The following is a 13,242-nucleotide window of genomic DNA, read 5'->3' as shown; positions in this document are numbered from 1 at the left end:
GACATTGAAGTGTTCTGGTGATGTGCTTTGGTGATTGTATTTTCTGTGCCGTTTATAATTCGTTTTCACTGCTTCAGAAAAGCCCGTTATTCCTCTCGCAATGTTTCTGTGCCATAATGTTTTGACGAAGCTGTTGCCTGAACCCTTTCGGTGGGCAGCATTACCTACAGTGCGTAGCGTGTGACCTCTGTGTAGCCTGAAAATCGATACTTCAATGAATCTGTTTAATTTTTCTGTAGTGTATCTCCCTAGGTGCAGTTTTACTGAGTGGAGTTTGTTGTCTGTGTGTGTGTCCCATGCGTTCTGCCAGCATTTACGGATTCCCCTTCGGATTACTGGCTTCAAATCGAGGTAAGGAACCTGCGCTACGTCAACACCACTAAAGAGGGCCACTAAAGTGGCGTTCTGGTCAGCAATTCCCATTGCCCAGAATGCCACGGCGCCCAGGAATCCAGCAAACAAATATTTTTACTTTTAATTTATAGGCAGTCACAAGAGCTTGCAAAGAGTGATTGAGGACAACATTTTTTATAATTTTAAAGGAATCTAGTGCTGTAACCACACTTAGGCAGTCCGTGTAGATAACTGATTCTTGTATTGATTGATTGTTGGGTTTAACGCGCCGACGCAACGCAGGCGATGAGGCGCGCCGTAGTGGAGGGCTCCGGATTAATTTTGACCACCTGGGGATTTTTATCGTGCGCCGAAATCTCGTACCCACGGGCGTTTTTGCTTTTCGCCTCCATCAGAAAAGCGGCCGCCGCGGCCGGGAATCGAACCCGCGACCTCGTGCTCAGCAGCGCAACGCCTTAGCCACTGAGCCACCGCGGCGGGTCACTGATTCTTGTATTTTGTTCTGTGTAATGTGCTCCACTGTGATTAAAATACCATATGCTTCTGCTGTAAGGAACTGGTATATTTGTTCAAGGTCCTTGTGCTGGCGAAATCCGGGTCATGTGCAGCACGCGACACAGCGGAAGCAGACTTCGAAGCATCCGTGTAAAATTAGGTGTATGGATATTCTGTTGTAAGCGTAAAAAATGGAGTAAGGTCAATTCACGAGATGCACGGCGCTTATCAATGAGTTTAAAGGATGTGTCGCAACGAGTCATTGACATTTCCAAAGGCGGGACTAGATCGACGATGGAGGTCTTCATGCCCTCATCAAAAGGTACTCCTATTTCCTCTGCAAGGCCTTTGACACGCAAGGACATAGGGCCAGGATAGAGGGGCGTGCTAGATACAAATGGGCAGACGAGGCGTCGTTCAGAATAGAACTGCACACGTTGATTCTTCATAGACATTGTTCTGGTAGCATAGAGCAGTGCTGTATAAGCACGCTGGTGCTCTAGGCACCAGTGGACACATTCTACATACAGACTTTGAATTGGACTTGTTCTGAATGCTCCCGAAGCAAGGCGAAGGCCCAAATGTAGCACTGGGTCATACATTTTAAGGCAGTTTTAGACGCGGACCCATAAATTACGCTTCCGTAGTCCATACGTGACCTAACTAAACTGACAAATAGGCGTAGAAGACAGTCTTTATCAGCACCATAAGACTGGTGCGACAACACTTTTAAAATTTTCATAGTGTTTAAGCATTTTTATTTGAGTGTCTTTGTGTGCGGTATGAATGTAAGCTTTTGGTCAAGTATAACACCAAAATTTTATGTTCTTTCTTGACAGGAATTTGTTCTCCGTTCAGTGTGATGTCGGGTTGTGGATGCATTCCACGCGGTTTGTGAATAAAACACGCGTAATTTTCTGAGGATTCAGTTTAAAACCATTTTCTTTTGTCCATTTCGCAAGCCTGTTTACGCCTAACGTATCTGCCTTTCACATATGGACAAGTTGCATTATCTAAAGCTAATATGGACGTCGTCAACATACATAGAGTAGGAGATTGGGGGTGGCAATGATTTCCCAAGTGAATTCATTTTAACTACAAACACAGTACAGCTTAATACTCCACCTTGAGGAACACCATTTCCTTGTATGTGCGTTCTGGATACCACTGTCGCTACTCTTACCCTAAATGTTCGTCGTGACAAATAACTTTCAATAGTGTTTAACGTGTGCCCAGACACACCGAAAGCCTTGAAGTCAAGCAGTATGCCGCGGCGCCAAGTTGTGTCATATGCTTTTTCCAAGTTAAAGAAAACAGAAAGACAGTGCTGTTTGTGGATGAAAGCGTCTTGGACATAAGACTCAAAGGCTAGTTGTGCTTTGAACTGATCGATAACCCGCCGTACAACTGTCCAGGATGCCGTTCTATTTAAGAAAATGCACCAGCCTCCTATTTACCATTTTTTCAAAACGCTTCCCCAGGCAACTTGTCAAAGCTATTGGTCGGTAACTGGCAGGCAGTGAGGCATCTTTCCCCTCTTTCAATACGGCAACTACCATAGCTTCTCTCCAAAATCTCGGAAAGTGTCCTACTGACCAAATTTTATTGAATAATTGCAAAAGTGTTAGAAGAGGTTCTGTGGGCAGATGTTGTATGATATCCTACATTACATATGATATCCTATCTGCCCCTGCTGCTAAAGCCTTACACGTTCCTAGGGCAACCAAAAGCTCTGTTAGAGAAAATTCAGAGTTCTATGGTTCGTCGGATGGTTTGTTATCTCTAATCGGTGTTTTCTCCATAGATGATTTGTGTCGTGAGAAAGTTTTCGTGTAGTGTGTAGAACTTGAAACATATTGAAAGTGTTTTGCAAGTGCGTTTGCCTGATCCTCCAGGGTGTCACCCGCACTGCTAACCAAGGGTAGGCTGTGTGTTTTACGTCCATTAAGCTTTTTAATTCTATTCCATAATTTGCCTGTATCTGTGTATGAATTGACAGAAGACACAAAAGAGCGCCAGGTCTCCTTTTTCGCTTGCTAGTGAATGCGCCTGCCTTGTGCTTTCGCACGTTTGAAGGAAATGAGGTTTTGGGAAGCGGGATACCTGGCAAGGACACCCCATGCCTTATTTTAAGCCTGCCGTGCATGCCGACACTCCTCATTCCACCACGGCCTCCTAGTGTTAGGTGTGGCACCAGATGTTTGCGGAATTGAGCACTCGGCGGCATGAAATATATGGGCCGTAATCAGTTCACAGGCTTCATCAATGCCCAAATGGCTTAAAGATGTCTATGAAAGCTGAGATAACTGTTTAAATTTGAGCCAATCGGCACCACATTCATTAAACCTTTTATGACAGATGGTACTGTTAGGGCTTTTGTCGATGCCTTTTAGAATGACTGGGAAGTGGTCGCTCCCACAAGGAATATCGTCCACTCCCCATTCAACAGACGGAAATAGGAAAAAAAAGCCAATTGCAAAGTCTATGTGTGAGTATGTGTTCTGTGTAGTGTTGTAGTATGTCGGCCGTTTTTTACAGCAAAGCTGTAAATGGCTAGGATCCAGCAGATCGTCTCCGGTCCCAGAGCGATGTAGACAGGAATCGCTAGCGACACTAGCGCGACGTTGCGGAGCCCACTCAAATCCGAGGAATCGTAAAACTGCGCGCCACACCCCCGGGGCATGGAAAAAATCATACAAAATTAAAAAGGTCCTAGGGCCTTCATAGAGCATGCCCCGTGATTACCATACCTGCGCTATAATAAATTTCTACCCACGATTCCTGTGTGTTTTGTAGCGTAAGCTACACTAGCCGAGGTTGAGCAGTTTCGCGTGTGCCGTTAAGGGCCGTTCTGCGCATGCGCGAGGGGCATTGGATTGGATTGGATTCAGGACGGAAAGTAGGGCTAGTTGGTTAGACGATAAGGGGTGCCTTTTACTAGCGCAAAAGACGGACCACACGTCTGTTCGTCATGTGTTCGTCCTGGCGTTCGTCCTGTGTTTTCAAAGCAAAGCTGTAAATGGCTAGAATCCAGCAGATCGTCTCCGGTCCCAGAGGGCATAGAGTTTCTTACAATATACACTAGAGAGGAACCTGGTGCTAGCGTCTATGCGGCTCACATCAAGGCCGTCTGTGTCGTCATGGACGGCCATTATACATCGCGCTCGCCTTAGTTTCATCATTGGCTTGGATTGAAACGTTTCAGTTACCGCAAATTTGAACAAAGTGCCACAGAAACGCTAAGAATAGTGTGCAATTATGCAAGTGGAAAATAAAAACAGTCTGTTTTAAAACTAAGGAAAAAGGAAGTAAAGCGTATTTTTGCCGGAACGGTTGTGCCTGCTATTCCGCAGGCCAAGGTTGTAGTTGCGAACAAGGTTAATACTTGGAGGGGGGGGGGGGATAACTCATTAGCGACTCTGATTTTATTAATTTTACCATTACTGCAAATAATAAGTTGCTTGGAGAGTTTGGAAAGTTTTTTGAGCGTGCCTTACAACGTTGCCTTCGCGGTCCACCGGTGCACCGACCGCCAACTAGTTTAACAGGAAAAAAGAAAACGTGGCGTTCAACACTCGTGCACGATGACAAGATAGGACGCATAAAAGCGCCCGTATCTGTCGTGTACCCGTGGTCGTGTCCTGTCTTGGTCGAAGTACGTTTTGTTTTTTCTTTTCGTCGGCTACAAATTTCGCGGCAGCATATTACCCGCTCACTCATGCGTCCTTCGACTGCTGCATGAGCAACGTCAGGTGCGATCACGCACTGCCTGCTGTTTCACCGAACACGGCCACCACAGAACAGGAAGGATTTCGGCTTCCTTGTAGCTCGTAGACGTGTTAATGCATAGTGAAGAAAGCAAATCCCAAAAACCGCTTAAGAATCCGATTGTCATGCCAAGCCCAAGACAAAAAGGGGGTGTTCCCATGAACTTCCACGACGACATGGCTTACAAGGCGCAGTTTCCTCTCTAGTACACTTACTAAGAAACTCTATGCCAGAGTAATGTAGACAGGAATCGCTAGCGAGCGTAGCGCCACGTTGCGGAGCCCACTCAAATCCCAGGAGTCGTAAAACTGCGCGCCACACCCCCGGGGCATGGAAAAAATCATACAAAATTAAAAAGGTCCTATGGCCTTCATAGAGCATGCGCTGTGATCACCATACCCACGCTATAATAAATTTCTACCCACGATTCCTGTGTGTTTTGTAGCGTAAGCTACACTGGCCGAGGTTGAGCAGTTTCGCGTGTGCCGTTAAGGGCCGTTCTGCGCATGCGCGAGGGGCATTAGATTGGATTGGATTCAGGAAGGAAAGTTGGGCTAGTTGGTTAGACGATAACGGCCTTTTATTTATGGCCTTATTTAAGGCCTTTTACTAGCGCAAAAGACGGACCACATATCTGTTCGTCCTGTGTTCGTCCTGGCGTTCGTCCTGTGTTTTTCTTACTCGTGTGGTCCGCCTTTTCCGCAGTAAAATGTCCCCCTTAGGATTCGATTCGATTCGATTGGCTTGGCTTGGCTTGGCTTGGCTTGGATTGGATTGGATTAGATTTGGCTTGGATTAAAGTGGATTGTGTTGGATTGTGTTGCGTCATAGACGCACTAGCAGACGCACTGGCAGACGCACTGGCGCCGGCGCGTGCCCAGGTGTGCGCCTCAATTGCGCAGTAGCCAAGTCTGACGCTGCGTCGGAGCCGTTTGATAGCCGTTTCGCGTGGCTCGTGAAGAGCCGTGCTGAGCATGCGCGAGGAGCAGTGACTGGACAGAACTGGACTTTCAGTTGATAACCAAGAACAATGCTCGATCGCAAATTATAAACAAACGTGTTTTGCTTCATGCACCCCTTGGACTACGACCCACTCAAACCTCACGTTGAGGCTCGGCACCGCAGCTTTGCTAGCCATCCCTCTTCACGGGGTGGAAGGGCTGTGAATTTTTATTGAGTAGACAAGCTCTGGAAGAAAATAAAAAGTTTTCTAGCAAGAGGCCCTGGACATCTGTCTGTTGAGACCCCCAGAGTTTACTGTGAGCATTAAAGTCGCCCATCAATAAGAAGGGTTCCGGGAGCTCATGTATGAGGGACTCGCATTCTGGGGTCGATAGACGGTAATCCGGCGGAATGTATAGAGAGCAAACTGTTATTTACCTTCGACAGACTCTGCCACAGCTTCAAGGGCAGTGGGCAACTGAAGAGGTTTGCAGGGGACAGACTTTTGCAAGACAATCGCTACACCACCAGGGCAGTAAGTGCAGCTGCCCCTGTCTCTCCTGAACACCGAGTATCGTTTGAGAAAGTTGGTTTGTGTAGATTTTAGGTGTGTTTCTTGTATGCATAGGATATTTGGATGGTACTTATGAAGGATTTCATAGATGTCATCGAGGTTTCTAATTTGTCCCCTACAGTTCGACTGGGTGATTTGAACTGCCATAAAAGATCAGAGCAAAGAGATGTTGAGCGTAGGTTTTTCTATGATGGAGATCCGTATGTCGCTGAGCCCGAATCAGGGCCAGTGACTCGAGGAGCTTGTGGTTTTTTGTCGCGGCCAAGACTACTGCGCTCTTCTTTGGATGACTGCGATGCAGGCCGAGATGGCGTGACATCCATGTCCTCGTCTAAGTTTTCGGCCGTTGACCGGAGGGACGTTTTACGGCACCCAACCCGCAACGCGTTTGATGTGATGGCAGAAGAATCAGCCACCACCTTTTTCGATGTGCTGGACATGGCTGCAGAAGAGGGGCTCATTTACCCACATCCATTGCTTCCGGAGTTTCGGCGGCCGGAGTCTGTCGAAGAGCGAGAGAAACGCCACTCCTAGTGCAATTCTGGTCAGGTGCAACGCCTGCGGCCACTGCTGGCGATGCGCGAGTTGTTTGGCCTGCCAAGGGCAGCACCTCAAGGGGTGGGTGTGCTGCCACTGACCTCAGTGGCAGCAGAAACCAGACGCCGCCCCACCCGCCGGCGGGCCGCGCTGGCGTAGCTCCCTGAAGGAAGCAGAGCATAACGCTTACGGGCTTCTGGAAATTAAAGATTTCGCGTCACTTTTAAGTTGAAGATTTCTTTTTCTTTCTTAAACTCCTGACAAGAGCGAGAGTAGGCTCTGTGGGGTCCTCCACAGTTGCTGCACTTAAGTTGTGCGCTTTTGCAGTCGTCTGCAGAGTGGTCCTGCTCAGAGCACTTCGCATATGTTTGTTTTCCTCGGCACGAGTTGCTGCCGTCCCTGACGGCAGAGCTCTGCCCAGAGCTCTGACAGATAAAACAACGTCGTAGGTTCGGGATGTATGCTCTGGTTTTACAGTGCAGAAATTCGTCATTTACGTACTCAGGCAAAGTGCAGCCATCAAAGGTCAATATTATGTGCTTTGTCTTAATTTAGTTTCCGTCCCGTCTTATGGTGATGCGTCGCACAACGGTTACCCCCTGCTCGCGCAAACCTTCAGGTAGGTCAGAGTCTGTTTCGTCAATCAGTTCTGATTCGGAGACGACACCTTGGCAGCTATTAGGGGTACGGTAGGGAGTCACAGTAATTTCAAGATCGGCTAGCTTCGTTTGCTTCAAAAGTGTATTGGACTGCTCTCTACTCTTGACTTCGATCAGCAGGTCCCCAGAAGTGAGCTTTTTCGCTTTGTAGTTTTCGCCTATCAAACTTTCAATGAACTTTGCAACTAAAACACAGATTTGCTGGTGACGGGGGTTGCCTTATCAGCTGACTGCATCATATAGAATGCGTGGGAAGTTGTCAGGGTTCTTGAAAACGAGGTTAGAAATCGGTTTGAACAGTTCTTTGGTGCGGCCTCGTTTCAGGGGCCGATCAGTTCTTTTGGGTGGAATGGAGAAGGAAGCTATCACACATAAAAAATATTCGACGACAAGGCCAGTCGCCCACCACCGAGCCCAAAAAGGGATCGTGGCTTGGCAGCGCACGCTAACTGTACGTTGTCGCTAGCTATAACCCTATGCTGGGAATGAAGGGTGATATCTTCGTATAGAGGTAACCATCGCTGCTTGGAGAAAAAACGGAGAAATGAGGAAGAGAGAAGATGACAGGACAGCGTCTGGAAAGAGCATAGGAAAGGAAAAGTATGGAGAAGAGGACAGGAAGAGGCGACTGGCTGACTCCCCCCATATCGGGGTCAGACTGGGGGCACCGTCTACCAGAAGCGGGGGTCAAAGTGGCATGTTGCCTCTGACAGGGGGCCATGAAGGTCCAAAGAAACCCTGGCTTTGGGTCAACCACGAGGATGCTGTTTTCCCTGGACACGGCAAAGCCACGCACAGCCGAGGCCTTGGGTGGGTCCAACTTACACGGGATCGCGGTCCGCGGTGTCGCCACTACTGTCACCTTGACAAGCAAGGTGCCCCTGCGGGGTCTTATTGCTTCTCGGTCTCGGTCTTATTGCTGCGAAGTAGCGTACTGTATTCCTATTAATCTTACATTTTTCTGCGTGGGCTTTCTTGAGAGGCTGCTTCAGGCACTTTCTTTGTCTGCCACGGTAAAGGGTCTAAGTGTGCTGGAATCTGTTGGCAATCATACGTAACAGGTTTCAAGTCAACTGTGGTGACATTTTTACCATCTCGCAGTTAGTTTCGAAGGCAGCCCAACTCACAGCGGAGACTCCGGAAGTACACCCTCTGCATTTGCGCTAATGGGAGGCGCAAAGAATGTTGATGAAGACATGAGAACAGCAACGTACAACGGGAAGTTTACGAATTGATTAGCCCTTAAAGATCATTAACGTTTTAATTACCATAACACTTTATTACAAAGCAAAAATACCTACTTCGTCTTTGACAAGATCTTGCTGAATTTAGTGTCCATGGAAATATCGCTAGCGAGCGTTACAGCAGCAACATCACCGTTAAATGCCTACTTAACGTTTTAGTAATCGCGATGCAGGCGATGCTGTGACTCATTGGCCAAACTCTATTCGAGATGTCCGGGCACATCCATATTCTTCTATAAGACCTAGCCCAAAGGTACTACCATGGGTACAAAAAAAATTTTTTTTCAGAACATGGGGCATGCAATCACCCTTTATATATTTTACCGTGGAATGTACTGACAGCCAGAAATAATGAAGCTGCATATTCTCGCAAACTGAGCAGTTTAGGCTTCGAGAACATGTCATCAGGATTACGTTTCTGCTTATACGTCTGTTATAGGTTTTATTTTCAAACTTACAATTTATGTCTGAATATCTATGGTGTGGGCAACCATGCCATACCCTGGCGGGTTAGGCTCTTATACACAACCGCAAATGTGGCGGGGAAACACCTGCCTGAGCTGCTCATATAAATGCTGTCTATAAAGTAGGCTTTTACGAACAGTGCGTTGCGGGAAGTGAAAGAAATTCTTATGATTTGCGCTCTCACCAAAGCAGGGCGTCAGATATCCGAACAGTCTAGGTACTAGAAGGAATTTATTTCGGAAAGAAAAACAGTCGAATCATGTGCTCAAATTGTAAAAGTACAGTGCCTAAAATAGGGCAGATGTACGTGTATAATAAGGATGCACAAGTGTGTTATGCGTAGAGTAACTAGCAGAGTAGGCAAATCGGTACCTTGTAGACAAGCTCTATTGGTGGGTTTGGCTTCAGCTCTTTCAAGTAGTGGCTGCAGTTTTTGATAAAGAAATTTGTTGCTCGCCCCAGTTCTGATGCATAAAACATTGCTGCAAAGAGAAAAAGCCACGTTTTTAGCACACAAAGCGACGCCGAATTCGGCCGGAGTGCCAGACTGGGTAATGAAAAACAGGTGGAGTAATATTTTTCTGTGAGCGCTTTTATATCCTCTGGCATAATTCACTGAAGACGGGCGTGGTAAACATGAAAACGCTCACAAAATGGCCAGTGTGGAATAGGTTCAAACCAGTTTAGAGTTTTGAAAATTTTCTTTTGTGCAAGTACACACTTTCTAGCTTATATTTGTTTACACTGAAAGTTTTTCTTTCTCGAGCAGTTGATTCGTCTTCTGCAAAGGGATAACATACATTCCAATATTTTAATTCTTTAGTTGGCGCCCACTGCACTGCGTTAAACCTCTCACACAGCATCTCAACCCAAACATTTCTTTCCGCAAATTTTGTTGTTTACATCCGTGTAGTTACAACGCTTTGTATCCCCTCTTTCTGGCAGCTATTTCTTGACGATTGTGGTGTGCTGCTTCCGATGCCAACCTTCAATTAGATTGTTTTTTCTTTGTATTTGTTCCAATGTATGAAACAGAAATTCAGTGGGTCTCCTCTAAAGAATAAATTCCAAACCTTACGGCCTTACCCTCTTTCATGTTTTTTAGGAACCAACCTAGGTTTGCCGCCACCTTGTCATCGCGAGATCAAAAGGCTGACCCATACTTTATCCGCTCACATGTGTAAACAGTTTACGGTGTCCGCTCTAAAAAAAATCAAACTTCTTCACGGTGTCTCCAAGCCACAAATGATCTACATTCAGAATTTTTTCCAAATGCTCCCATCAGTATTGAAAATTCTGCGGCTAGCTATACTACTTCTCCCGATTTACTGTCATTGCTTCGTTGAGGAGGCTGGTTCTATGTTTTGTTTTGATATATTGTGGTGTTTAACCCGCCTAAGCTACACCCGGGCGTAAAATGCAGGTATCCAGTTTAATTTTAACCACCTAGGGATCTTTAGGTGCGCCTAAATGTCAACCCGCGGGCGCTTTTCCCTTTTCGCGTCCATCAAAAAAGCAGCCACCGCCGCCAAAATCGAACCAACGTCGTGTCCGTGTTTTCTTTAGGGATCCCTCAGAATGCATCATGATAAGCAGCGGCGGTGACGTTTCCTCAATGAACGAAAACTCATGTTTTCTAGCCAGAAAGTAGGCATTATGGAAAATAGCCATGAATAGGGCTAAGCAGGACCAAAACGGCTAATACAAAAAAGGGTTCGGTTTGTACTCGTTTCTATTCAATATTTGCAGCTTCAGCGAATAGAAAAAACACGGACAAAGAATACTAAGAATGCGGGGGGAAGCGCTAACTTCCAGCACACTTTTATTGAACTAGGGTGAAATATCTATACCTATAAAAAGAAGTGCCCGACTGACTGACTGACTGACTGACTCATCAACGCCCAGCCCAAACTGTTAGATCTAGAGACTTGAAATTTCACGAGTTTATTTGCGTCATTGAGTAGGTGATCACTAAGGCGCGTTTTTCAGAAATTGCCCCCCTAACCGAAGAAAAGGTCGAAATTGTGGTTTCGGGAATTTGCGATTTTCTCGGTCACCCATTCAAATATCGAAGCGCTTTTTGCTGATATAAGTAGCCCTTTAGAATACCTAAAAAGTAGTTTTTGGATATCGCCCTAACCTACACCAGCGAGGTGATTCCGCATTCCGGAACTAAAACGGTGTTCCTAAAGATTCTCAAATAAATCTTTCACCGATTCAGTAATCCAACTGATTTTTGCTAGAATATGTTACTCATACAAATGCACAGAACCATTTTTAAGGATTTCGCTCTGCGACGCCGCTAAAAAAGTCAAATTGTTTTTTTACAAATGACACGGCTGATGAGCCAAAAAGGCCGGACAGGTTATGTACACGTCTAGCCAAACTGCTCTTTCAAACGGCTACAGATTGCAAGGGCACATTCTAATTACGGTGTTGGAGATCAATAATTCTTAAAATTTTAAAAATTTCACCATGGAGAGAGGGAAAAGCGGCAAAATAATTTTTCACGTATTAATTTTTTTACCTCCCGCCAGCTGATATATCGAACTGGTTGTTGTTGAAATAGGCAACTTACTCACGTATCTCAACACTGTTATAGAACATTTTTCAATGACACCTCCCAATAGAGGCTAGCGGGATTTCGGGAAAACACTGTGTTTTTACACTTTCGTTAATAACCACCCAGCCAGTTGATATCTCCCATTCGTTTTTTCTTGAAAATGCCGCCCATTTAATTGCCCAAAAACCACTTTAACGATTTTGTCCTAACATGCGAATAAGAAGGCCAGCGAGATTTTTTATTCTGCATTCTTTTGGACGTAAAATACAGTTGAGTTTTCCCGCGTTCGCTAAGCGGTCGCCATCTGTTAACACCTCTGGCAACTACGCACCTCCCGTAGGAGCAGGTGTCATATATGATAAATGTAAAAGAGACGATGCACCCGTAAAAAGCGCAAATGTTAGCCCTCGGCATCTCCTGGGACTTCCTGCAACCTCGCGCCTCCCGTAGGGAGCCCATGTTAATTATGATAAAACTATACCGATGAGCATCGTTCATATCTTCTGAGATAGCACTTCCTACCAGGAAGAATACCCCTCACCCAGCCGGCCTCCATCATGTGTTCCCAGTGCAATCTCCTGCCGAATTCAATTTGTGGTTGCAACCTGGCACTCTTCCTCATATCTTATTAAGAGTGCAAGCACACCAAGCTCCTCCCTTCTTTCATCCACTTTTCCAAACCTTGAGCTGTGGGAAACCTGGTCACTAACAGCGATCTGGATGTGCAGACAATACTTCCTCCAGAGCGAAGGCTGCCCACTCATCACATGGCTTTCTGAAATTGGGAACCACTCCCACTTTGCCGGCTCAATAAAACCTTTTTCACTCACTGACTCATTCTCTCAAACGCGCCATCTTGGTGCAATTCGTTTAGCGAGAGTTGGAGTAAAACAGGAGTACCAGTCGTTTCACATTACCACGACGCGCCAGCAGTAGGAGGCTGTGTACTGACAGCAGGCAGGCGCTCCCGAGTGGGTACCACTTCCCAATGAAGTAGCCTAATATGGCGACTAACAAATGCCAATTGCTGTCCTTAATATAATGGCCCGCCCGGGCACCGCCGGGTACTACCGCTAGTATACTACAAAAGGGGAAGCAGTCAAGCAATACCCAAAGTATTTGGTTATTACAAAATATTACACGTTTAAGGCGGCACCAAGTTCGGCCGCCCTACACATGTAAGTTATTAGCACGACCAGTTCGTTTTTCAAAACGCTGCTTGTTTTTTTTGACAATGTTACCGCTGTCGCGTCGACACTCTAAACTCCCTAGTAGTATTACAGCCACCTCTGTGCGTTGATCAAATCGTGAAACAATATCGCCAAGTTTTCTCTTCCACCGGGGACAGACACACCGAAGCCCCGGCCCTGAAAAATACTCTGGGGGAAAAAGGAAGGTTTTAGAAGGCTCCCTTTATATCGAGTCCCTACTACTAATCCACCACTTTGTGCACGTTGTCATTCTCGTGAGTTCGGCGAACTCCTTTCCAGACGTTACGACTGATGCGTCCAGAACCGCACCCGAAAGTATCTAACTGTAGCTAACAGCCAGAATAGCGCTGCTAGCTTAAGCCTTACGGCATTTAATGGAACGAGAGCTTTAACGTCCGCGTTCATCCAATCACCATCGTGAGCTGGATGC

General features: G+C 46.2%; 1 protein-coding gene across 1 annotated transcript in view; it reads right to left on the bottom strand.

Moving 5' to 3' along the window:
• The window catches only part of LOC144164828 (uncharacterized), a 59,550-nt gene that overhangs the window by 37,907 nt on the left and 8,401 nt on the right, over positions 1–13,242 (bottom strand). The window contains exon 2 of the mRNA XM_077695090.1: positions 9,411–9,520. Coding sequence (XP_077551216.1) covers positions 9,411–9,520 — 110 coding nt within the window. The remainder of the gene's footprint in view (positions 1–9,410; positions 9,521–13,242) is intronic.

The sequence above is a fragment of the Haemaphysalis longicornis genome, unplaced genomic scaffold (assembly GCF_048455015.1).
Source record: "Haemaphysalis longicornis isolate Haplotype H1 unplaced genomic scaffold, Haemaphysalis longicornis Haplotype H1 scaffold_14, whole genome shotgun sequence".
Classification (NCBI taxonomy): Eukaryota; Metazoa; Arthropoda; class Arachnida; order Ixodida; family Ixodidae; genus Haemaphysalis; species Haemaphysalis longicornis.
Note: the sequence above shows the minus strand (reverse complement) of the source record. Positions and strands in the feature narration are given on the sequence as shown.